Raw genomic sequence first — 26,248 nt, 5'->3', positions numbered from 1 at the left:
TTGCCCAGTTTGGGAACCAGCCACAGGTTCTGCTCATACCAGGACTGTGAGCTCACAGGCAAGCACAGAGAGACAGTCCCACCGACAGAGGATTGTAATGCAGGGTGAACAGGTGTTAGTGGCGGAAGGAACAAAATGTGGTAAGAAGCCGGAGGAGATCCTCCTCTACCTTGGGTGCTAGTTTTGGAGAAATTATCTTGGCGCTTGGCCCCAAAAGACAAATGGAACTTGCCTTGACTGAGCACAAGATTTAGAAGGTCAACTCTCACAGCAGTCCTGGGATGGGAAGTATAGGGCTGGAATACACCTCATTTCACAGGCCTGCAGAGAAAGTAGAGAGAGAAGGTGACTGGAGCCTGGGCTGGAGGGCAGGCCAGTCACTCTGATATCAGCCTATACTGTCAAGGTTTAGATAACTACACATGGCATTTTTATGACTCAGATCACATTTTCAAAGCCACAGAGGGCTCAAGCCTTAAATGCAAAGGATAATCAAGACAATGAATCTTCTCAAACTTTCCTGTGCTATGAATCAACTGGAGATCTTAAAATGTGGATTCTGATACGGCAGGGCTAGGATGGGGCTCAGGGTTCTGCATGTCTTATCAAGGCCCCTTGGTGCACAGTGTAGTCCAGGGACCGTTTGCATCAGTATCACCTGGAAACTTATTAAAAATGCAGACTCTTGAGTCCCATCACAGACCTACTGAATCAGAAGCCACATTTTAACAAGATTCTCTAGGAATTTTTTTAAGAGTTTATTTATTTATTCACGAGAGATACAAAGAGAAAGGCAGAGACATAGCCAGAGGTAGAAGCAGGCTCCCTGCAGGGAGTACAATGCGGGACTGTATCCCAGGACCCCGGAATCACGAGGGTCAAAGGCAGATGCTCAACCACTGGGCCACTCAGGTGCCTTCTGGGAAGTCTTTCATAAGTGTATTAAAATTTGAGAGACACGGGGCTAGGTGGCCCTTGGTCCATTCTGCAAGGTCACTGCTGGAAATACAGTTATAATTAGAGCCCCAGGTGGCACACCTATGGGCTTGCCCAGGCCCACCTGGGTTGTAGAGACAAGGAGCATAATCAGGGAGTCAGAACTCCTCCCACAGCTGTTGTGGGAGGAGGGGAGACCACCATATCCATGACCCAGTCCCTTTGGCCAGATAACATTGACTCTGAACTGGATGATCCGAATGATGTCAGACTTGGAGTCTAACATTGTGGCTGTGGAGAGAGTCAAAGAGTACTCCAAGACGGAGACCGAGGTGAGTACTGGCATGAGCCTGGGGCAGGGTGATTCTGGAATAGCTGGATGGGGAAGGGTGCTTAGTGATCCATCCTCCCTGTGTTCCAAGGCCAGCTCTTCATTTGGGGGGGCTCTTCATTCATCTATCCATCCACTTAACCCTTAGTGAGCATTAGCCAGAGAGGTCTGTGCCAGGAGGCATAGAGGGTCCAGAGTTGAGCAAGGTAGGGTCTATCCTCAAGCAGATTCTGATGTCGTGGGTGAGGTAGGACAGGGCTGTGCCCTGGAACACCAGAGCTCTGGGGTGATGCATCCAAAGAAAGCAAATGAGGGCGAATCATTCGGCTAGGGTGATCAGGAGGGTGAGAATTCCAGCCAAAGATCAGCCTGGTCAAAGGAGCAGGGGTGGGGTAGCATGCTCTTAGTAGGGGAAAGGGAGTATCCCCCAGTGAGGGAGGGGGTGTAGACTTTTGTGCACTTGTTCCCATGGTCACACCCAGACCTCTTCAAGCCTAGAAGCTGCACCATCTCTGAGGTCGCAAGTCAAGCTTTCAGACCACCCTTCCCAGGCCTCCTGGCTCATGTGCCCCAAACCATCTGCTATCCCAGAACTTTGTCCTCCTGGGACCCCCAGTCCCATGACCTACCTTTGTCCCTCTGTCCACTAGCTCATCCAGCCTGGATTATGTGCTTCACTTTTGTCAATGCTCCTGATTCCTTACCCTCCCCTCTCTCACTGGTCAAAACCCCTCCCTGGCGAGCCCCTCTGTCTACCTTCTGCATGCCAGCACCCAGCAGCTAAGACAGACACGGCTGGAGAAAAATCACTGATTTTGCTTCAAGTTTATGACCATACTCCACCACTGGGTATTCTCCTTTTGCTTTGCCACTTCCAGAAAGATCTGTTTTGAACCTTCTTTCCTCAAACCTCACATCCCCTCCCCTTTGCTCAGCCGTGGACCTTGCTTGACTTGCCAGTGAGAAAACCGGGTATCAGTGATAAACTCCCTCAATCTCCCTGCCTCCAGACTTTCAACCGCCCATGTGGCCCATTCACCTCCTTCCTTCCTCTTTTAGCAGGAAGCGTCCCTCCTCCGATCAAAACCCACCCCTTCAGACTTCACCTCCCTGCCTTCACCTCCCTAAGGACACCTTCCGCTCCTACAGCCTGCTCCATGTGGTGGATGATTCCCATCCATGGACAAACATTAAGCTCTCGTAGCTTCCATTCTAGACACACAAACCAACCTCCCTTCCCCCTACATCCTACCGCCCCAGTTCTCTGCTCTCCTTTGTCACAAAGCTTGTTTTAAAACCCACACACTCTCCCCACTTCCCTATCACCCTTTATCATATCTGCCTCCTGCAGTCTGGTTTCTGGCCCTGTCACTCTACTGATGATCTGCCGGGTTCCAAACCCAGGGGACAGTTTTCTGTTCTCATCTAATTCAATCTCTCAGCAACATTCAGATAAAATGATTCCTGCCTTCTTCTTGGAAGGGCCTCCCTCCTGACTTCTGTGACCCAGGATCAGTCTCCATTGAGCCCCTAGCCTGCCTGTTCCTCCCAGTCTGGCCTCTCCTGCCCCCATGCCACTCCTCAGCTTCCCCCTGCTTTTCCAGGACATCTCCTATCACCTCCCTCACCCCCCACTGTCTGGGATCTTCAAACTCACCCTCTTTGTGTCTAGAGTTTCCATTTCCCTTTGTCCATACACATGATCCTGTCTCCAGAGCCTGAGAAGTTCTGCCCCCAACCCCACTGTCCATTCTTTTGACACCTGCTCGAGAGAATGGTCTATATGGATTGCTTTGCTTTTTGACCTGTGACAGTCTGGCTTCTCCTGTCTCAAAGCAGGGCTGGCCTCATGCCACCTGCACAGTCACATAGGTCCCCACACTTAGAAAGGTTTAATATTCTGCTGTCACCACTTGGACATTCTTAATTATTGAACAAGAGACCCCACATTTTCATTTTACACCGGGCCTCCCAAAGCCTCCCAAGGTGTAGCTGTTCCTGTCTCAAAGCCACCATCATCTTAGGCCCAATTTATTTTAAGAACCTCCTCACTAGCTTCCTTGGTTTTCATCATCCCCTCCCCCTTCTCCTCATAGCTGCCGGGGGGATCCTTTAAGAACACATCAAGTCATGTCATTGCTCTGTGCACAGCCCTCTGATGGCTCTGCACCTTAGAATAAAAATACCTTTAAAAAAAATCTTATGGGCAGCCCTGGTGGCTCCGTGGTTTAGCACCACCTTCGACTCAGGGCGTGGTCCTGGAGACCCAGGATCGAGTCCCATGTCAGGCTCCCTGCATGGAGCCTGCTTCTCCCTCTGCCTGTGTCTCTGCCTCTGTCTCTGTGTGTCCCTCATTAATAAAAAAAAAAAAAAAAAAAAAAATAATAATAATAATAATAATAATAATAATAATAAAAAACCTAGTCCTTAAAATGGCCTGCAGAATCCTTCATGATGGGGCCACCCACTGTCTGTCTCCTACCAGTCAGCTTTGTCCTGGGGCTCCAGAACACACCTGGGCTGGCACTTGTACTTTCTGTTCCCCCTGCGTGGCATGCCTTTCCCCCAAATATTTACTTGGCTTGTTGCCTCACCACCTTTGGGTCTTTATTTAAATATCACCTCCTCCAGGAAGCCTTCTTTGGTCACCCTGTACTTCTACAACACTAAGCATTTCTCAGCACTCATCACTTGCTTATATGATGTAGATTTACTTATTGGTTGATGGTATGTACCACCATCACCTCTGCCCACATTCAGTGTAAGCCTCACGGGGGCAAATACTTTGTTGTTCACAGATATGATCTCAGTACCTGTCACAGTAGCCACTCGGTGGATGGCGAAAGAGGGAGCTAGGGCGGGCAGGGAGGGGCAGGGAGGAGCTCCGAGGAGAGAGTGGGAGAGGCCAGGATAGGTAAGGTTTCGGAGCTCCGTAGGGAATAAAGCCAGAGAGAGAAAGGATTCTTTGAGCCATAAGGGTGGGCCACAGGGACTCTCCTCCAGGGCCCCTGATGGGTGAGGATGGAGGGGGCCTCAGGAGAGAGGCAGACGGGAAATGGGGAGGGGGCCAGGCTGGGGAAGAGGTGCCACCCTGATGCAGACCCATCCATCCCCTCCGGGCCAGGCCCCCTGGGTGGTGGAGGGCAGCCGCCCTCCGGCCGGCTGGCCCCTGCAGGGCGAGGTGGAGTTCCGCAACTACTCCGTGCGCTACCGGCCTGGCCTGGAGCTCGTGCTGAAGAAGCTGAGTCTGCACGTGCACGGGGGTGAGAAGGTGCGTGAGACGTGGGTTTGTGGGTGGGAGTGGACGTAGGCTATGGACGAGCAGGTGCGGCAGCCCAGACGTCTGGGAGCCTTAGAGATCCATCCTCCCCCCACCCCCCTCAGTGACTCCTCCCAATCCCCGCCCCCCCATGGCCCCCCTCACTCCCTCCAGGTGGGGATCGTGGGCCGCACGGGGGCCGGCAAATCGTCCATGACCCTCTGCCTGTTCCGTATCCTGGAGGCGGCCGAGGGTGAAATCCGCATCGACGGCCTCAATGTGGCAGACATCGGCCTCCACGACCTGCGTTCTCAGCTGACCATCATTCCCCAGGTAGGAGCCTGACATGGACCTGCCCCCAGCCCTGGGGGGCAGGCCCGGCTCTGCTCTGTTGCTGGGGGTCCAGGCCTGGGACTTGTGACCGGAAGAGTCCCACAACAGGTGCAGAGCCACAGAGCAGCCACCTGTCACGGATCCAAAAGGGTCAGACGTGTCCTGGCCCAATCGGCCTCTGCCCTCCAACCACCTGGGCCACCGGTTGAGACCCAGATCACAGGATCCTTCTAGCACCCCACCCTCTGGGACGCTCTGTCCTGGTCTCCTTGCTCCACAGTTCGGAATTGCATATCACTTTTTCTGGTTCCTCTGGGTTTTTTTTTTTTTTTTTTTTTTTTTGCTGACTGGACACTCTGGAGTCAGATTAGCGGCTCCGCTTTCTGCTTTGACGGAGGACTTTGTGATTGGCAAAGCTGAGGTTTATCACCTTCCCACAGGCATTTATCTGGCTGCTGCCTCCCTCCTGGAGGGCTGGGGACAGAATGGGAGTGCTGCCACCTAATCCCTTGCTTTTTCCCTGGCCCTGGGGCCCATGGCTCGTCATGGGGCCTGAGCTGCCCTCTGCTGAGGCCTTGTCATGTCCCCAGGACCCCATCCTGTTCTCTGCGTCCCTGCGTATGAACCTGGACCCCTTTGGGTATTACTCAGAGGAAGATCTATGGCGAGCCCTGGAGCTATCCCACCTGCACACCTTTGTGAGCTCACAGCCGGCGGGCCTGGACTTCCAGTGCTCAGAGGGAGGGGAGAACCTCAGGTAAGGGAGCTGGGATTGGGGGGTGTCAGGAACAGCACCCTGAGGAGCTAGAGGATCTAGCATCAAATGACACAGAGTCATTTGAGGCCAGCCCCCTCCGGCCCTCCCTACTCCCATCTCAGCTTGGGTGTGCTTAGGCGGGGTCTTTTCGTATTGAACATATTCTGTGCCAGGCATGGTGCACTATCTCAGTGACTCCTCACACAAGCCCTAGATTTGGTGATCGTCCCATTTTGCAAATGAGGAAACTGAGGCAGAATCAAAGTCACCTAGCTGGGAGAAGGTATGCCTGGGATTAGAATCAGGTCTGGGAGATTCCAAAGCCCTATTCGGTCCTGTCCTGTGAGGTTGTCAGTGCTATGCTTGGCCTGGGGTGGGGAGAGTCTGTACTCAAGCTGTGGATCAGGTAAGAGGCAATCTCTCATGCGTTGGGGAGATCACAGATATTTCCCAAGATGGCTCTGCAATCTCATCTGTAGCTTAGGAGTGAGCAAAGTGAGCTCTCCAAGCCCTTCTTCACTTTCTTATAGCCCCAGTGTTATATCCCCAGCTCCTGGGCTGTGCAACAGGGAGGGCCAGAAGTTACATCTTACTAAGTCTAAAGGCTTGAGATTCCCCTGGCTGTGTTAGCTGTGTGACTTGGGGCAAGTTGCTTAACCTCTCTGTTCTGCCTCTCCCTTCACTTTAAAAGGGGGACAGCAACAGCCCCATACCTCTTTGCACCGTGCTGCCCATATATATGTAATTAAATATTTTATTTAATTACACGTATGTCATTAAATTTTTTTTCCAGTAGCCATATTAAAAAAAGAAAAAGAGGGCAGCCCGGGTGACTCAGTGGTTTAGCACCGCCTTCAGTCCGGGGTGTGATCCTGGAGATCCGGGATCGAGTCCCGTGTCGGGCTCCCTGCATGAAGCCTGCTTCTCCCTCTGCCTGTGTCTCTGCCTCTCTCTCTCACTCTCTGTGTCTCTCATGAATAAATAAATAAAATCTTAAAAAAAAAGCAGGTGAAATAAATTTGAATAGTGTACCTATTTTATTTATCCCAATATATCTAAAATATTATCATCTCTACAAGTAATTGATATAAAATTATTAGGGATATTTTGCTTTTTTTTCACACTAAGTTTGAACTCTCGTGTGTATTTTCACATTTACCGTACATCCTTATTTAGACTAGCCGCATTTCAAGTGTTCAGTAGCCACATGTGGCCAGTGGCTATCGTTTGGACAGAGCAGTCTTTAGGTCATAATGATGAAATAGAAAGCACTTAGCCTGGATACACTCCTGTTATATTTAGCTATTCTTATGTGTATTATTCTGCTCAGTCCACACCCATGGACTCTCTCCAGACCTCAGAAGCAAAAACAAAAACCTTTACATTTGCTCAGCACTTAATAGTGTTCAAAGCACTTTGGCATCCACTATCCTGTTTAATCTTTGCTGCAGTCCTGTGGGCCAGAAATGAGGCTCTGAAGTATAAAATTATTGCCCAAAGCTGCTCAACTAGCAAGGGGAGGGGCAGGGGTTCAGAGAGTGGGGGCTTTTGCCTCCAACCCTTCCTCACTGCATCACAGCCTGGTGGGTGGACGCCCCTGCGCCTACTCTGGCCCCAAGGCAGTCCTGGGAGACTGAGTATGCCCATCAACTGGATTTCACTTACAGAGCCATGTTGGGGTGGTTCCTGACCCTGTACCCCGTAGCTGATTTTGTTCCATCTTCCTATCCCTGTTTGTTATCAGCACCTCTCCTAGAGCATTCCCTCCATCCCCACATCTGCCAGGGTCTGAAATGGGGCAGCTCTCCTCCTCCCTCACAAAGCTCGTAGCCACTTTAATAAGCATAACCTGCATCCTGTGCCAGTCCTACCATAAATCAGCCTCGAGTTCTAGCTGGAGGCTCACTTCGCTGCCAAAACCTTCATTAGCTGCGGGAATGGGCCAGGGAGAGAGCCTGGCCTTCACTTGGGCTATGGTGACTCACCCCTTTGGGAAAGGCTGAGGTATTTGTCCTTGGGTGTGGGGGTACAGCTCTGTGGTTGGGAACACAGCCTTGCTTGGTTCACTAGCTCTGGCTTCCAAGGCAAGGGGTTGACGGTATGCACCCCACCTCCCCTCCACTTCCCCACTGACCAGACTTGGAATCCCCATGTCCTCCCTGCCCTGGCCCTTCCTGTTCCCACCGCAGAGCCCTGTCCTGCATTCCCCCATGGGGCTGGGAAATGACTGTCCGAAGTAGTGATATTAAGCATATTAAACTCAGCAAGATGGCCTAACGAGTGCAAATATCCAGCAAGTGCCATTTAGGTGTGTTCTTTCTAGAGTGTACATGACTGATAGGGTAAAGCAGAGAAGCATCACAGAACTAGTTGAGGAGTGAGGACAGGGAAAATGGAGAAAGAGGAGGCCTGGGGTGCCAGAGACAGACTGGATTTCACAGTGCTGTTGAGCACTGGCTCCACCCCAGACCCTCATCATCCGGTGGGGTCCAGACATCGATGACTCCATGTTCTGGGAGGACTGCGTTGAGGCAGAAATGGCAGGAGTTAGAGAGCCAGTCTGGGGCCATTGGGAAGGCATGGAGACAAAAGCAGTCCAGGGAGCGAGGCCTGGGGTGGGGGTGGGGGCAGGTGGGGGTACCCAGCTCAAGATGCCTGCCTTCCCCCTTCCAGCGTGGGCCAGCGCCAGCTCGTATGCCTGGCCCGAGCCCTGCTCCGCAAGAGCCGAATCCTGGTTTTAGACGAGGCCACGGCAGCCATCGACCTGGAGACTGACGACTTCATCCAGGCCACCATCCGCACCCAGTTCGAGAGCTGCACGGTGCTGACCATCGCACACCGGCTCAACACCATCATGGACTACACCAGGTGGGGCACCAGACCCTGCCAGCGGGGGGCCTGGTGGGGCTATCTAGGCCACCAGGAAGGGGCAGGCAGGTTAAGGTGATCCGGACACAGGAGAGCTCGTGGGATTGTCTAGGGCATGGGGGGCAGAGCAGGACTTCCCAAGTTATGGCTAACGGGTAGGAGAGAGTGGAGTCATTTGCACACGGGGGGCACAGTGACATTTTCTGAGACACAAGGTGACACTTGCAGGTCACCAGCATGTAGGGAAGGGGCACGCCGGGGCTCCCTAGGCATTGTGAATTGTGCCCCAGCCACCTCCCTCCAGCTTTCTGTGAATGCTGTGACATGGAACTGGGTCCTTTGTGACAAAACACTTGCTTCCTGAGCACTGATGCTTAGAGCACCCACACAGCCATCCCTTCGTTTGTACCTCGCTCTCAGTCTGGCCTGGGTGTATAGATGAAGAAGCCACTGAAAGAAGTGTGTGATGCTCAGGTCCCTGCCTTGGTGGGCTGGACCCTGATCGTACCGTGTGGAGCAGTTCTCTGAGGTGAGAGAGCAGAGGGCTGAGTCCCAGGCCCCGCAGCCACTGGCTGCCATGTGACCTCGGCCAATGTGCCGAACCTCTCTTGGGGTGGTTGTAAAGAGTCAATGAATTGAAGTGTTTCAAGTGCAGGTGATCCTGGGAAGTGTTTGTTTGCTCCCCAGCCCCTTTCTGTAATGCTCTCTGGCACCAGTTCTTCATCTAAGGATTAGGGAAGGGGCCTTGCCCTTGAGATCTTATGCCTTCCCTAGGGAGGCAGCCACTCAGCCCAAAGGAAAATCTGGGACCGATTCCCTCATTGTGTCCAATGTTAAGGTGTGGTGCCAGAGGACAGGTGAGGGCCTGGGTGGCTCCGAAGCCTCAAGGAAGTGACCTGGTGCTGGCCTGGCAGACTGGCCCCTTCAGGGACGTGGGAGCTCAAAGGAGTGATGAGGAGGAAGTTGCAGCCAATCTGTTGAAGGAGTGTGGCAGGAGCACATCTCATCAGGCCATCATTCACAAAATAAACACCTACAGGCCTGGGGACATGGGGAGGATGCCGTGGACAGGGCAATGGGGGAGACCTTGCCCCTGTCTTAGAAGTGTCCCCATGCAGCCCCCACGGACTTGGGAACCACGCTGAGAATGCCCGATGCTGCCATCTGTCTGTTCCAGCCCTACCCCAGCACCCCACTAGACAAGAGAGGGTGGACAGGAGGTGCTAGGCCCTGCGTCCAGAAAAGGGACAAGGATGGGCTGAGAGGATCATTTCCCATGCTAACTGAATGTGATTTTCGCCAGCAGCCCCGAGGGTAGAAGGCTCAAACCAACCTTGGGGGTTAGGAGTTCGTTCATTCTAGTGGGACCAGTGGAAATTAATCAGATCATCATGCTATTGGACATATTAGTAGAGCCTGCAGGAAGGAAGCAGGGGTCCATGTGTGTAGACCAGAGGAAGCCAGTCCACACTGGGCAGCGGGACACTATCTCTCCTAAGAAAAGGAAGTACCAGCCAGGCCCTAAAGGACGAATAAGAGCTGGGGAGTGGGTGAGGAAATGGGATACAGATGCAAATTTCAGGCAAAGGATGCAACACATGCAAAGGCCCTGAGGTAGGAGGGCACATGAGACTGGAGTGCAAAGGATGAAGGGGGCAGTAGAACCAAAATGAGGAGAGAGAGAGGGACAGGCCCTACTATGCTGCACTTTGAGGACTGTGGTAAAGCAGCCAGTCCTTACCCTAAGAACAGTGAGAAGCCACTGAAGGGAGGAGAGGCCATCTTCTGGGCTCCAGTTCGGGCAGTGGCCAGGCAGAGATGTGCAGAGACACACACCTCCCCAGGACACGTTCCCAGGAGCCCTGGAGGTAAGGAAACAGAGTACGGCCACCTCCTCCCATCAAAGGGGCATCTCCCCTGGCACAGGAGAGCCCTTTCTGCTCCTGCCTTACCCTGGGAGCCAGGCTGGTGACTCTGCCCCAGGGGCACTCTGTGCTTAATTGGCAGGGGATTCGAATCCCAGGCCCAGGCCTGACTGTGTGTGCGTGTGTAGATCCATCCATCAGCAGCAACCAGATTTGCAGCCAAAGTCCCAGATTCCAGTGTCAGGCCTCCCAGCAGCCTGCTTTCCTGCCGTGTGCCTTTGTGAGTTGGCACAAAGCAGATGGAAGCGCACAGGGCCCAGCGCACAGGCCCGTGGCTCCCTGGGCACAGTCCTGTGACCCCGGTGAGGGAAGGGCTCATTAGGAAAGGTTTTCAGAGCTCCGACTAGCAGAGATGAATAGGAACCTTGTGTTTGATCCCAGAAACCGCCTCATCTGCCAGGAGAGCAAACGGAACGGCTAAAATAACCAGCCTTGCAAGCGTGCACATGTGGCAGAGCGGCTGTATTGGGTGGATCGCCTGAAGTAGGAGGGTTGGCATGTCACCGCTGGGTCTGAGCAGTCAGTACCCAGAAGGGAGGGGTGGACTAGAAGGCCAGGTCTAGGTTGATGGAAATCTGACCACTTCTTTTCTTTGGCTAGGGTCCTTGTCCTGGACAAAGGGATGATAGCTGAATTTGATTCTCCAGCCAACCTCATTGCAGCCAGAGGCATCTTCTACGGGATGGCCAGAGACGCTGGACTTGCCTAAAATACATTCCTGGGACTTCCTCCTAGCCACCCATCCTCAGGAAAGAGGACGACACCAACCACATCTGCAGGATGGACCTGATGACAGATGCCGGGACATTTGTTGGATTTTTGCCTTCAGGCACAGCTAGTTTAAGGCAGAGCCCAGACTGCTGCCTGGGTCTCCTGATTCCCAAGTTAGTGTTATTTCCACACTGTGCTGTTTTCAATCATTTCATGGAGTGACCTTTCTACTCTGTATGATTTTTCATATTTTCTACTCTGAAGTCGTTGGGGTTTTGTTTTTTTTTTTAAATAAAGCTTTTTCCTCCTGGAACAGCAGACTGCCAGGTCAGGCCGTCCTCAGGAACAGAGTCCTGTACTCTGGGGTGCTGGCCTGAATCCATTAAAAACGGGGCACTGATGAAATCAAGCTATGTGGTCAACAATACATATAGCCCGACGTAGCCTCTCTCTGCCTGTTCACAAGGTTTGGGGTTAGGACCTTTGGGGGAGGCAGGGAGAGAGGTGGAAGTGGACTTTATACACATCCACATGGCTGGAATTATCTGAAAACTTCAGACTCGAGAGCTTTTGGCTAGAAAAATTGTCTTCACAGCCAAAATTCACTGGGTAATTGCCAGTACTTCCTGCTCTGCTGTGCAGATACTGTAAAAAGGCGAGAAATAAAGCCCTTGAAATCTGATTCGAGGCCTCCTGGGAAGGCTGCTATGAGCACCTTCACAGTTTATGCCGTCCCTCAGACCTCCACGCCTGCTTCTCCAGTGGCTGAGATGAGCAGGGTGCTTCCTTTCCTTGCTTCTTTAGAAGTCTATTCCAGACAGGTCCCCACCACCAGTGAGGCCTCCGAGCCATTCATCTTTCTCAGTCTGGCCAAAGCTCGATGTGGGAACAAAGAGGGGCCCAGGGGCCACCCCCCACCCTGAAAGTCCAGGCTGGTAAACACATCTTGAGGGGGTTCATTAAATTTCTTGTTGAGCAAGCCAAAACAATGCTCATTTTCTGCAGGTCAGAGTCCATCTGGCACAAGGCCTTATATTTGGGATGGATCTCTCCTCTTTGTTACCTTAGAAGTTTTCTGATCTCTGACTCTCTCACTTCCTTGACCTTTCTGCTCGATGTGATGTGACTAGTGGGAGAGGATGGTTTGTCTTTCTTCCCTAAATGGTTTGTGGTAGGTGCAGAGATGGCTCCTTTGATCTGGTTTTCCCCTACGTATTGGGTCAGCCTGTGCTGTGGGACCATTTGTTAAAGGTTAATCACATTTTTTTTTTGGCAGCCTGTTTCTGCCCAGGATGTTTATGAGTGTATGGAAGAAGACTTCCATCCTTGTGATAAAGCGAGTATGAAAGCACAAATGCCCAAATTATTCTGCTTCTCCTTGGTGCTAAGAAAAGGTCTCTGCTGTGCTCCCTGATTTATTAGGCCAATTTGGCATGACGTCTGCTTTGTGAGGCTCCGGCCGCCCTAAACCAACAGAAACGCAGATTCATTCGGCATCGTGCTCGGCTGAAGATCTGAAGGTGCAAGGCTATATGTATTTCCTCTTCTGCCTCGGGAGTTTGCTTCTGAGCTCATAGAGGCCCTGACAGGTGCTGACAGCCCAAAGGAAAGGCTCAGTTGCATAAAGTAAATAGGATAATCAAAAACTGTGGTTAATAGAGGATGACCTCCATCTAGCTGGCTCAGCTCCTCCAGGGAAACGAAGCTGACTGCTGTGAGCCAGGAGAAAAGGCACTGCACAACATATCTGTCTCCAGGTGCCAAGTGACAGGGCCTGAGAACCCAGCAACCACAGGACAGAGGTGCCTCAGGTGGGGGCAACGGTCCCTTCTATTTTTTCCTCCAGAGCACTGTGTTCCTTGGGCTGTCCAGGAATCTGAAAACTGCACCCCCACCAAGGTTAGAAGGGCAGTACTGCTTAGGAGCCAAAATTAAAGGATATGGGCTCAGTCTGTTAATATTTTATTTTAATGATACTTGTTATGAACAGTCGGCAATGCACAAGGAATAGAGTCTTCAGTGAATGTTTACACATAGTGTGAACACATGCTTTAAATATGCAGTGGAGGAGGGGTGAATTCACAGTTAACAAAGCTAAAAAAAAAGTCCTTGTTATAAATTACACAAAGCATATAAAAATATTTCTCTGAATGCATAGATTAAGACTTTAAACTCACCTACCATCAACTGTGCAGTCTCATCCCACCGCCAGACGCAGGAGTCAGTTGACCACAGAAGACTTTTTAAAGGAGAAGAGAGGCCAGCGGAGGGCTCAGCTCCCACCGGAGCCACTAAGCCCCACCCTTGCCCTCACCTTCACCAGGGTCTCCCTGTCTCCCTTGCTAACCTCTGTTTCTAAGCCCGGCAAATGCCCTGGAGCTACTCCTCCCGTAGGGCCGCCTCCGGGCAGGGACCTCCACTGCTTCTGAGTCTCTAATTGATCTAGACGGCTAGAAGAGTTTAACCCCAGTGATTTACACATAAATTAATACTGGACTTATTTCCTTCAGGATGGAACTAGCCTTCATGTTATCAGTACGTTGTTAACTTTTTCCAAAGGGAAGGAAAAAAGGTTAGTGTGTTTAGGTAAACTAGCTTCTGGTTGCTTGAAACACAAGGGAGGTTTCCTCTTCAAAGCCTTTCAGAGAAGGGATGATAAGTAACCTTTCCTCGGTGATGCCAACACCATGCAAGGGTAAGTCACCATCGGGTAATTGGTGGAGGACGGTGAAGTCACAGAACAGAGTGACTCCAGGAAGCTGGCCTTGAAAACACCTCCACCTCAGCTCAGCACTGAGGCAACCGCAGGAGGCCATTAGCTAAGCACAACATTCTCTTCCGTTGACGCCTTCTGTGTGTTCTCGCTCCATCGGTTGCAGTGTTCCAATAAAATTAACACAGTTAGGAAGTTAAGTCTCTTTGGAAACTATAGGCACTATGGGGAAAACGCTTCTTAAGACAGCAGGGATGCTCTTCAACAGCTGGCTTCGAACCCCTGCCCTCCTGTTCGTCTAAGTGTGCTCGTTCTTATTTCTAAAGTTAAGCTGTTTTTCAACAAGACAGTGGCTCCTCTAACATTAATGACACCGAGGAAAAGGAAAAGAATTCTTGAATGCACTCTTTAAAAAAAAAAAAAAAAAAAACTGGTAGGCCAGGCTCAAGAATCTTCATCAGGTGTCTTCCTGAACAAAGCCTGGTAAGCTCACAACTGACTTTGTGAAGTGGACCTGTGGTGGTGGTGGTGGGGGGAAATAGTTTGTTTACAAAAGCAACAGATTTCAGGGTTGTATAAAAATCCTGATAATTTCAAAATAACCTTTATCTTTGATATAAAAATAAAGATGCTAACTCCCTTAGGTCAGGTTTCCCACAATAACCTTAAAAACAGCAACAGGCTCGGTTTCAAAAAATGCTCTTCATTTCTGGTGGGAAATGAAAGTGGAGAATACGGACCTGGTGATGTTTGTGCTCTTCTCAGACAGTGCGATGAAAACATGGAGAGGACAGGAACCACTTCAGAGATTGAAAGGAAAAAAAAAGAAAAAAAAGGGAAAAAAAAAAAAAAGCTCTTGTTCTTCTGGAAAGCATCAGAGAGCCCTCTAGTGGCCACATAGTTAATGCAGCGATGACTGTCCAGGCAATGGTGGACCAGAGAAGCCGGTGAGCACTCAAAAAGGATTAAAGGGGTAGCGGGGGTAGGGGCAGCTCTTTTGGTTAACAGCGGACTTACAACTAGGTAACTGTATTCTTAAATACTTTGAACCTGAGTAACGTGTATAAATATGTTATGTGAAACTTCACAGCCACTAGTCACACGAAAAGTCTCTGCCCGGTACCTGTGCTTTCCCCAGTTTCCTCTGCAGCCGGCCCAGGGTGCAGAGGCGCAAGGGTGCACCACCCATAGAGCAGGCCCAGGCCCGCCCTGCAGGTGCACTGGCCACAGGCGTGGCTGTAAGAGGCCTGCTCTGCTCTCTCTCATCTGCTGGGACCACTCACTTACTCGGGGCACATGAGACAGGGGATTCAGAACTGCCAGCTTCTGCCTCTCCAGACCACTTCTCAGCTGTTTGCAGCTTCAAGCAATCGGTTTATTGTGCACCAAGAGGCTTGGAGGAGTGGCACCGCTGCTGGGGGGTGGGGTGGGTGTCAGGGGCTTCCTACCTTGGCAGAACCATGTTAGTGTACACTACACAGTGGCACCGGGGCCCTCCCGGGAGCCCAAGGCATTCAGATCCATGGCTTGGCCTTGGCCCAGAGGTGCTGCACACTGTCACAGTACTCAGCAATAAAAGTCCCCACTGTGTCAGTAGGTCAGTTTGGAAGCCCTCCTGTTGTAGCAAGGTCTTTCAGTCAGTGTGGATGCAGCATTTCTGAACAGAAAATTGTTTTCACTTATCATTAGAACCAGTTCCAGCTCCTGAAAGTCTTGGAGTCGAGCGACATCTTTGTCCTAAAACAAAATAGATTAAACAGATTAGGAGTCATCACTTGTCTCTATGTGTTTGGTGTGTTGTGTCCATACCAGTATCTCAGCTCATTTTAAAGCCTCAAAGGCGGCTTACTAGTATAAGGAGCAAGAGTAGGAAGAGGAGGAGGGGGAGGAGGAGGAAGAGGAGGGGGAAAGGGGGAGGTGGGAGGACAGAGAGGAAGGAAGAGGAAGAGGGGGAGGAGGAAGAGAAGGGGGAGAAATGGGGGAAGGAGGAGGGAGGAGAAGGGAGGAGAGGGAGATGGGGGAAGGAGGAGGGGAGGAGGAAAGGAAGTGGGGGACGAGGGTGGGGGGAAGAGGAGGAAGAAGAGGAAGGAGAAGAAGACCCCTATGGCACAATGTCACTGAGAGTAGATAGTGCAGGAAGTTCCCCAGGGGTGTGAGTTGGGTCCACAGGGTGCAGGAGCCCTTAACAGCAGCTGCCCTAGGATAAGCACCCCCCGAAGTGAGAGGCCATTTAGATCAGTTTTCCCAGTTGCCCTGAAAACCACAGATGTTGGCAGGCCCACACATGTATCCATGTGGGTTTGCCCTGTAATTTAACCTGGTTCTTAACATGGGGCATATCTGCTGGTACACTAAGTAATCCTTACATGTCACTACACAAACAACCAAATATAGGTACATGTGAGTGGCAGCTCAGGAAATTCTCTTGGGCACCTACAACTTTCAAAAATGTCATGTCCGAGTAGACCTAGTAGAGGGAAAGAAAAGCTCAGTGATAGTGTCTGGAAAACCACCCTTTGCTCCTTTTCTGGTCTCTTTTCAGTTCTCAACTATGATTCATACAGCCAAGGAGGAAACTGGCTATTTTCCAAAATGCAAAAAAGCTACCAACCACACATGCTTAACAGACCGTTCTTACCTTTCTTACCAGGGTATTGGGTAACTTCCTGATCTTCTCCACTTGGTCTGGATTAACCCCCAGCTCACAGCAGCTCACTCTGAGCAATTCTTGATAGGTGAGCTCCTGCCGGTCCAGTTCAATTTCAATGAAATCATTTTCTCGAAGAGATGGGTTCTGAATCCTCACCTTGAGTACCAGCTCTAGAAAAAAGGAGAGAGAAATGCTAATGGATGGTTCCTACACAGTCAGCCAATGTAATTTAAGATCTTTTCCAGAAGATGATCATACATAATCATGCCCTGTGCCGAAGGCTGTACCTCTCAATGAGAAAACCCAGCTTCAGTGGGGGTGAGCTCAACCCCATTTCTGGCTCTGCCAGCGGCTTCCTGCACTGTCTTCCCTATGTCAAAGACAGGGTTCACAGAATAAAAGGGGGTTGTGTAAGGGCAGGGGCTGGGAGAGACAACCATCCAGTGTGTAGAAGGACAATTTGCTTCTGCTGCTGGAGCTGACATAAAGGCACACGAATGGATTTGAGAATCAAACCACACATGAGCAGGGAATGGGAAGAGAGCTGAAGAAAAGGCACACATAAGATATGGGAGAGGAGTGACTCTATGAGAACGTAATGACTGTGACTCTAAGTGTATTTATGAAAGATGAACCTCCTGGCAGTAAATACAGTGAGAGAGCAGAAAGATAACTTACTAGTATGAAAAAGACAGTCTAGGGCAGCCCTGGTGGCTCAGCGGTTTAGCACTGCTTCAGCCCAGGGCCTGATCCTGGAGACCCGGGATCGAGTCCCATGTCAGGCTCCCTGTGTGGAACCTGCTTCTCCTCCCTCTGCCTGTGTCTCTGCCTCTCTCTCTCTCTCTGTGTCTCTCATGAATAAATAAAATCTTAAAAAAAAAAAAAAAGAAAAAGAAAAAGACCGTCTATCTATGATCTGAATGCAGGATACCTCAACACGGAAGCAATCTGTGCACTTCATTCAGGGTCTGGGATCTAAGCAGTCTGCCCCTAAATTCTGAGCCTGGCTGCCAAGATGGCCCAAGCTAAGTGCCTAGGTGGGTTTGGTGGTTCTGCTTTGCTCCTTATGTACGAGTCCTTCATAGCATGCCTAGGCCACTGTCACCAGCGCCTAGAGTAGCAGGTCCTCCAAACCAGAAAAGGACAGGGTGACTTATGTGGAAAAAGTGAAGGTAAGACTGGCCTGTACCTTGTGGTGTCTGATAGAATTGGAGGTATCTGGATGAACTTATGTCTTTTAATACTTTTATAAAGATAGATACAGGACAAAAAAAATAAAAAAATAAAAAATAAATTAAAAAAAGATAGATACAGGACGCCTGAATGGCTCAACAGTTGAGCATCTGCCTTTGGCTCAGTGAGCCCAGGAGCTGGAATTGAGTCTCACATGGGGCTCCCTGCATGGAGCCCACTTCTCCCTCTGCCTATGTCTCTGCCTCTCTCTCTCTCTCTCTCTCTCTTTCTGTGTCTCTCGTGAATAAATACATAAATAAAATCTTAAAAAAAAAGATAAATAGATACAGAAATGTAGGAAAAAGTGTATATATGAATGTGCATGTATGTTTGTTTGCTTTTTTCTTCCTTTCTTTCCTGGCTCTGTTCTCCATGTAGACCTAGAAGACATGACACACCTGGAGTATAAGTGTACCCAGTGTCCAGATCCTAGTACCTGAACACCACTCTCATCTGAAAGAACAGGACTTCTTAGAGAAATGGCTGACTCCAGGGCTGGGGCGAGGGAGGTAACAGTAGGAGCCTGGACCCTCTTCCTGGACTAGAAAGTAAGGAAATGCTCCAAGAATGATGGGACACGTCCAAGCGACATGGGAACTGGGTTCCCTCTGGACAGATCTGGCATAATCTGAACATCAAGATAATGACAGTAATGCGGGTGCTTGGGGGGCTCAGTTGGTTAAGTCTTCGGCTCAGGTCAAGATCCCAGGGTCCTGGAATCGAGCCTTGCATTAGGCTTTCTGCTCAGCAGGGGAGTCTGCTTCTCCCTCTCCCTATCCCCCGGCTGTGTTCTCTCACTCATGCTCTCTTTCAGATAAATAAATAAAATCTTTAAAAAAAAAAAGATAATGATAATAATGCATTATAACCTAATGTAAAGAATCTGTGAGGGGCACCTGGGTGGCTCAGTGGTTGGCTGGGATCAAGTCCCGCATTGGGCTCCTCAGAGGGAGCTTGTTTCTCCCTCTGCACCTCTCTGTGTGTCTCTCATGAATAAACAAAACCTTAAAAAAAAAAAAAAAAAAAAAAGAATCTACAAGTTCATACTGATATACATGGAGGAGAAGGGGAGGCCCCTGTTTACAGTAGAATACCAACTAGTATATAGAGAAAAGTGATAGAGGATCATTTTCTACACAATACCTGGACTGGACTCTTCAAAACTAGAGGTCCAAAATGATAGAGAAAGGCTGAGAAACCTTCCAGGTGAAAGGAGAAGGGAACAATAGGATAGCTAAGTGCAACGGGTATCCCCAGGAGGAGCTGGGAGCAGGAGGCAGGGGTAGAGGCAGCACAGAGAGCACCATGGAGACAACTGACAATATCTAAAAATGGCCTGGATTGGAGAATGGTATTATAGCAAGGTTACATTTCCTAAATTTGATCATCGGACTGTGGTTATGTAAGAGAGACCATCCTTGTTCTTAGGAAATATACACTTAACTATTTCAAGGCAAAAGGTAAACAATTTGTGAATCAGAGTAAAGAGAGCTCCTCATACAAGTCTTGCAAAATTTCTGTAAGATTGTGAATAGATTTCTGTACATAAATAAATCCCACCCTACCGACACTACCCAACACCCTCCTCCCCACCACCACCCAGGAGGTACAGCAGAAAACCTCTGGACAGCCGCAGACTGCAGCAGGCTTACCTTGCATGTTAAATGGAAATGCCCCTGTGAAGAAGAATGGCTGGAATGCTGGCGTCGGGCCTGTGTAGGTCCCATTTTGAGGCTCCAGAGACACTGGCGGCTTGGACGGGACAGAAGAGAACAGCGAGCGGCTCTGACTCACTGGTGGCTGACAGACAGGACCCGGTTTTGTGCTTTCTGGTGTTCTGAGTATGGCAGAGGGGGCAGACACATCCCGGTTCTGAACCAGAGCCAAAGAGGTGTGGTCCCGTGGAAAGGCCCCCGCCGGGGGAGCCTCCCCCGTGGGGAGCAATGGAGGAGAGCCATCTGCAGGGGGTGATGCCGGCGGTGTGGAGGGGCCCCCATTCTGTAGCTGGCCTGGATCCTCTGCCGCAGGGGTGTAGATAAAAGGGAAGGCTGGGTTGGCCAAGTAGTTGGGAACAAAGGGCAGTTCTGACTCCTTCTTTAGCTGGGGGAGGCTGTCGGCACCATCGTCTTCTTCCACTTACAAAGAAGAGAACACAGAGCATTTACACGGCCCTTTAAAGATCACCCAGAAAAGAGTGTCTTGTGAAAGCTAGTGTTCTTTGGTATATGACATATTTTGTTCAGTGTTCACTGACTCTTCAAATCAGAAGAGAAAGGACTGTTTCATCAAAGTTTGTGATTACCATTTTTGCCACCTTAAGTTTCACAGATTAAAAATATAAAACCTGAAAATGCCTACCTGCCTGGAAACCACATGGAATTACTGTCTTGGCACAGTAATATTACTTTTGCTTTTAAAAATGTATTTATATCATAAAGAAATAAAGAAAAAAATAAAGAAAAATAAATGTTAAAAAATGTATTTGTGGTTTGACTGCCATCAAGAGTGTAGCCAGTAGGGGGCCTGGGTGGCTCAGTCCGTTCAGCGTCTGCCTTGGGCTGAGGTCATAATCCCGGAGTCCTGGAATCGAGTCCCACATGGGGCTCCCTGCTCAGTGGGGAGTCTACTCCTTCCTCTGCCCTCCCCTTAATCATGCTCTCTCACTCTCACTCTCTCAAATAAATAAATAAAATCTTAAAGAAAAAAAAAAGAACACAGCCAATAATACTGCAAGTCTGAAATTAGTTTGACAAAATCAAAAGTTGCCCCCAAACACAGACTCACCTCCCATGATCTTCCTAATTTCCCTCCTTGATGTCAGTTGGACTGGCATTTCTCCTTTTGTTGTAAGAATCTCTTTGTCAGCTCCTGATTGTAATAAGTAAGAGACCACCTGACCATGATTGCGTTTACATGCCCAGTGTAAACAGGTCCTGTCCGCAGAAAAGGAAAAAAAAAAAACAGAGTTAATCAAGGAGAGGTGGTTTGGGATTTCAAATTCCATATGCTAGTCAAGAAATACATGCAAGCCCATTAAGAGTTCAGCCAGAACCAGGAAGCCAGGCTGGCAACCTCAGCTTTTCTTTTCAGAAAGCAGATGATCAAAATATTTAGTATGCTTGAAATTTATTTCTAAATTTCATTCCAGGCCCTTGGGAAAAACCAATTTATTCAAGGTGCTTTTGTTTCAATGGCTTCCAGGGGGTTCCACTGGCCAGCTACCTGTACTGGTACTGCTGAGTGGTTTTCCATCAGTAATGTTCATTAGATTGTCCCAGTCTCCTTAAAATGTTTTTATTTTTAGAGTGCCACATTCATTTTCAGGAACAATAGTAACTTGCTCCATATGCATCAAATGACACGCGAATATTAAATATCAGGCTAATAATCATCTACAGCTTGCTCTGCTGCTGAAATTATTATTGCTATAGTAGATATTCTCAGATGAATCTCAGTTGCTCACTCTTTGCCTTTTCTTCCCTTCACACACACACACACACACACACACACACACATACACACACAAGGTTTTGAAATTTCCATTTTTGAAAAAGTTGGCTCCTCTAGTCCCCTCCAGAAGGCTCATCTGCTTAAGCGTAAGGCATGGCACACAGACTTTAATTCCTAAGGCACTTGAAAAATGTACATCAATGACCAAAATTTTCAAGAACAAGCTCTTCTAACATATTAGACTCATTTAAGTAAAACTAATTATTTACTATTGTATACATAGGAAGGAATTATGCGCACTCTGAAGGGCTATTATTTTAACACTGCATAGCAATGTAATTAGCATGCTGGTTAAAAACTCCATCTTAACAGAAATGAAAGGATTCAAAGTTACGAAATTCATCCTCAGTTGCCAAAGCTGAACGATTATTGTAGAAGGAAAGTATTTTTCCCCTCTGTTCTGAAATGTCCCCACTCATCAATTCTCTAACGGAGGTAAGTATCTTCAGTTTATGGCCAAATACAATATAGTAAAGAACAGAATGATGTGTTCAGTACTGAGGGATAGGTCACCAACCTGGAAGTATTAACTATCCAGAAAGTTCATTTGGTTCCAAGGAGATGTTGATTTGCCCTGGCCTCCTAAACATTTCTGACTTACAGAAAGCGAGCCTGTCTGGCTGGCTGGGAACCACTCCACTGATACTTCAGAGTGATATTCCACACTATTATTCATTAGAATTAGGTTACCTGGGTACCTTTAAGGTAAACTGTATGAAGAAAAGATTCCCAATTTGGGAGAAATAAGGGAAGAGGCTTGATCTCAACTTCTGAAATACAAGCTCATGAAGATAAGGAAGTGTCTGCTTGGACATACAGGTACTTAATCGCTGAACAAATGAACCAAGAACAAGGTGGACATTGCTCAGAGTGGAAGGACATTGCTCAGAGTGGAAGGATCCAAACATCCTTGATTGTGGGCAAACTGCAGCTGAGAGAGAGAGCGAAAGAGTACGTGTGTGTGTGTGTGTGTGTGTGTTTCTGTGGCACAGGCTTGAAAAGTGAATAATTATAATGATAAGCTAGCATTCAAAAATGAATGGATCATGATGAGAAAAGTATGTTCCCTTTTGGAAATAAAGTACTCACTCGCTGGTAGTAAATCACTTGTTCATGACAAGCTTGAGACTGAAGAAGGTAATTTACTGCCAGTGGGTCTGAGACACTCTGGGAAAACCAACTAGCTAAAGCATCACCATGTAAAGTGGGGTTAAGTCAACACGGAATGATTTCCACAACCCCACGCCCTGAGTGATCATCATTTACAGCCCAGACCTGTGTGGCTCTGGGCAGCCATAACTCAGCCAGGAAGCATTTTCAACTTCTTCACCAGCCATTATACTTGTTTCTTAAAGCCAAGGGGTTTGCACACACTTGAATTACAACTGATGTGGGAATTCTATCTCTGAACTTCAACTCTTCAGGCTTTAAATTTGCAGTCAGTATATCCAGTTAGCCCTGGGAAGTATTTCAGACCAGAGGCACGGGGTATCATTCATCAGTGCTGAAATTGTGGTTATTGAGCAACTACAGACTGAAAGCAGTAACCATTCCGCTTATCTATGCTAGAGATTGAATTTGAGGGTAACCTTTGTATCCCATTAGATAGTGCACTGCTTAATAAGAAGAAAATAATAATTAACACAGATAATAATGCTTTTTTACATGAGGGACACTGTTCTAAAGGCTTCACATACATTAACTCATTCAATCTCTGAAAAGCCCATGAGTTAATGTTATTTTCAATATTCCTCCCATTTTATGGAAGAGGAAACAGAGACAGTCAGCAAATAAATAAGCCAAACCAATAGTATGCCAGGTGGTGATTAAGCATTACACAGACAATAAAGCAAGGGAAGGGACTTGGGAATGCTAGAGGCAGGGCAGGGGCATGGTGCCATCTTAAATCAAGGGTCCAGGAAAGGCTCACCAACCTATCTACACTAAGACCTAAAGGAGGTGAGGGAGTAAAAGCATTTTAGACTTAAGAGGGAAGAAAAACCACGGAGGCCTTGAATCAGGATGGTGCCTGGTGTTCCAGGAAAAGCCAGGAGGCCAGGGGAGCAAGGAGGCAAACACAGAGATGAGACACAGAGGTAAGGAGGGAGAGCGGTAGGGACAGGAAGTAGAAACTCCAGTACTGCAGGCTTTTCCTCAGAGTGGGATGGTGACCACTAGAGGGTTCTGAGCAGAATGAAAGGATCCGACTTACGATTTATGTTTTATGTCGGGATCCCTCTGGTTGCTGTGCTGAGAAGACTGCAGGGTGGAAGGGTAGAAGCAAGGAGACTAGTCGGGGGGCTGCAGCGAGAATCCAAGCAACAGGACGATGGTGGTTGTGTACCAGAGGTGTAGAGGTAGAGCTAATGAGAAGTGTTAAGATTCTAACTACAGCTGTAGATGAGGCTGACAGAATTAGCTGACTGGCTGGATGTGGAATATGAGGGAGACAGGAGGCAAGGACACCATCAGGGCACCATCGGCTCTGGTCTGAGCACCCCAGACGCCGAGTTGAGCAGGCCTCAGAGGAGCAGGCCTGGGGCAATTAGGGGCATGAGGGGAGATCACGAATGCAAGCCTGAACCTCCAACATGAGGTGCCTAACAGACATCTTCTCCGATTGAGGAGAAGCCTCTTCAGGTTGCTTCAGATTCAACTTACAAATACCAAACACCTACTGCAACGTGGCAGGCATTGTGGTTAGGAAAGTAGGGTCTGGAGTCAGATGCTGGCTTCCTTTTCAGTAAATCCTATGACCTTGGGGAAATTACTTAATCTTGCCGGGCCTCGGTTTCCCCATCCATACAACAGAGAGAGTAACATCTCTGTTCTTGAGTAGTTGTGAATGAGATAAGCTCTCAGAGCCTTGTTTATGTCAAGAGCAAACTCAATACATGTTAGCGATTCATACTATGCTGCTTCTCCTTCCTTGCTCACAACACTCTTCTCAAATGACTGGGAAATGAAGTTACCCAGGCAAGGCTGCATTAGCTAAAGCAGGGAAGGGTGAAGAACCTGCTGGAAAGACTGGACTCCTTCTACACAACACTGCCTCCCACTGCCAAAACAGTGAGTCACAGCTTGTGAACCACAGAGCAATGCTCAGAAAAGGTACGCACAGAGCAGCAAGCTTGTTTGCAAACACTTTTAAGGAAAACAAAACCAAAAGGCAGCAGGCCACTGTTTCCTGGCCTTCTGGATAGCTATCTAGGCTGTTTTCCTTAGGAGGTAGGTAAGTCTACAAGCGAGTCAGGAAACCATGGTTGTGGTTCTGGTTAGCCTGTCAGTAGCTGTGTGACCTTAGCGCAGGTTATTTTTTCTGCAGTTGGAGCCATCTCCAATGTCCCTCTCCATTCCAAAATGTAGGATTCCACTTTTAAAAAATAAAACCTTTCCAAACTCACTTTAAGCTAGCAAAAACAGGCCTAAGGTTAAGCACGACTTGGCTCAAATAAAACTCCAAAAATGAAGTGTGAAGAGGACAGAATAACACCACATTCGGTAACTTAACACTAAAAATTTGACCAGCACATCCTAAGATGGGGACTCCTTTAGTTGGGAAGGACTCAGTCTGCAGGCAAACATCGAGAGTCTGTATTCAAATTCTATATGTAAAATTGTAATAAGGAAATAAAGCAAAAACACTCCGGGGGACCGAGTAAGTCTGCCTTCCACAGGCGGCTGCAAATCACTGGTGCAGTGAGGCCACAGAGAGAGACACAAGAGTGATGCGAGTGATTTTTTTTTTTCCTTCCGGTCTTGGGAAAAGAAACCGTGCTAAATTATAAGATTCATAGTTGCTCGGTTGCTTAAATGCTTTTTTTTTTTTTTTTTCTGCTGTGCACAGGTGTGTTCTCCAGAAGCTCCTACGGCAAAATAATTCAGCCCCCGGAACTGGGGTGCGCGCCATACGAACGAGCGTGCGGATCAATCGAATCGCAGCCGGCAGGGCTCCCTCCGGCCCGGCGAGCCAGCGGGGTGCGGGGGGGAGGGGGGTGGGGGGCGCCGCCCCGGGAGGACCACGTGGGCGGGGGCTGGGGAGGGCCGCGCGGGCGGCGGCACCGCGCAGGGGGGCGGCGGGGAGGGGGAGCCCGGGCTGGCCTCGCGAGCGCAGGCCTCGGAGGCCCCGGCGCCCGGCCACGCCTCCGCGGGCGTCCGCGGGCAGCGCCGGGCCTCGGCGGCAGGGGCGCCCCTCCCCCCGGCCCGCTGCTCTGACCTGGGCCTCCCCCGCTCCCCACTTACCAGCCGTTGACCTCATTTTGGGAGTTCACATCCACCCCGCTCTCCACCAGTTTCTGCACCTCCCGAATGTCCCCCAAGGCCGCGGCCTCCCGCAGCCTCTCCTGCTGCTCCTTCTGCTCTAGGAGCGCGCTCATCTTCCCCTCGGGCCCAGGCCCCCGCCCGGCCGCCCCGCCCCGCCCCGCCCCGCCCCGGGCCCGTCAGCGCCGCCGCCGCCGCGGCCCGCTCCCCGCCATGCGGAGAGCGCGGGGCTCGCCCGCCCTGCTGGCGCCCGGCCCGGGGCTGCTGCTCCCGCCCGCCGCCGCCGCCGCCGCCGCCGCCCCCCGGCTGCTCCCGGCCGCGGGCCCCAGCCTCCGCCCCGGCCGCGCCTCCTGCCGGCCGCCTCCGGGGGACCCTATTCGCAGTGACAACCCCGACCCGGAGGGTTTCCGTTCCTACCCTGGGCCGCGGCGCCCGGCCGGCTGTTTACGTAACCGCCGCACCGAGCGGCCCCGCCGTGATTCAGGCGCTATTCCTAGCGCTCCCCGCCCCGCGGCTCCGGGGGAGGAGGGCGGCGCGCGCGGAGGGCGAAGCCGGGCGGGGCGCCGGAAGAGCCCGTGCCCTGCGCAGGCTGCTGGCCGCGGCCTCAAAGACGATAATAGTAATAATAGCCGGTGCTTTCCACCACCCTAGTCCGCTGGGCTCTTTTTCCTTGTCTGAGCCGACTCCTGCCCAGCAGGATGGGGAAACGGGCTGGAAACGATCCTCCTAGTGTCCGCCCGCAGTAGCGGAGACCGATTACCC

General features: G+C 50.0%; 2 protein-coding genes across 4 annotated transcripts in view; one reads left to right on the top strand and one right to left on the bottom strand.

The window, feature by feature from the left end:
• The window catches only part of ABCC3 (ATP binding cassette subfamily C member 3), a 47,128-nt gene extending 32,613 nt beyond the window's left edge, over positions 1-14,515 (top strand). For both annotated transcript variants that reach the window (XM_077852761.1, XM_077852760.1), the window contains 6 exons: positions 1,167-1,268; positions 4,392-4,538; positions 4,701-4,859; positions 5,450-5,616; positions 8,290-8,484; positions 11,010-14,515. In XM_077852761.1, the coding sequence (XP_077708887.1) occupies positions 1,167-1,268; positions 4,392-4,538; positions 4,701-4,859; positions 5,450-5,616; positions 8,290-8,484; positions 11,010-11,118 (879 nt within the window). In that variant the 3' untranslated portion in view covers positions 11,119-14,515. The remainder of the gene's footprint in view (positions 1-1,166; positions 1,269-4,391; positions 4,539-4,700; positions 4,860-5,449; positions 5,617-8,289; positions 8,485-11,009) is intronic.
• ANKRD40 (ankyrin repeat domain 40) lies at positions 13,067-25,641 on the bottom strand. 2 transcript variants are annotated; one of them, XM_077852776.1, is made up of 5 exons: positions 25,469-25,641; positions 20,501-20,649; positions 19,369-19,851; positions 16,481-16,653; positions 13,067-15,570 (listed from the first exon to the last, which is right to left on the bottom strand). In XM_077852776.1, exons 1-5 carry the CDS (start codon positions 25,600-25,602, stop codon positions 15,424-15,426), a joined length of 1,086 nt encoding a protein of 361 aa, XP_077708902.1. In that variant the 5' UTR covers positions 25,603-25,641; the 3' UTR covers positions 13,067-15,423. The 2 variants fall into 2 exon arrangements, with proteins under 2 accessions (XP_077708902.1, XP_077708901.1); XM_077852775.1 differs by having other exon boundaries at positions 16,472-16,653; positions 25,469-25,639.
• Between the last annotated feature and the right edge of the window lie 607 nt (positions 25,642-26,248).

The sequence above is a fragment of the Canis aureus genome, chromosome 16 (genome assembly GCF_053574225.1).
Source record: "Canis aureus isolate CA01 chromosome 16, VMU_Caureus_v.1.0, whole genome shotgun sequence".
Taxonomy (NCBI): Eukaryota; Metazoa; Chordata; class Mammalia; order Carnivora; family Canidae; genus Canis; species Canis aureus.
The sequence above is the reverse complement of the archived record's forward strand: the minus strand, read 5'-3'. Positions and strand labels throughout refer to the sequence as shown.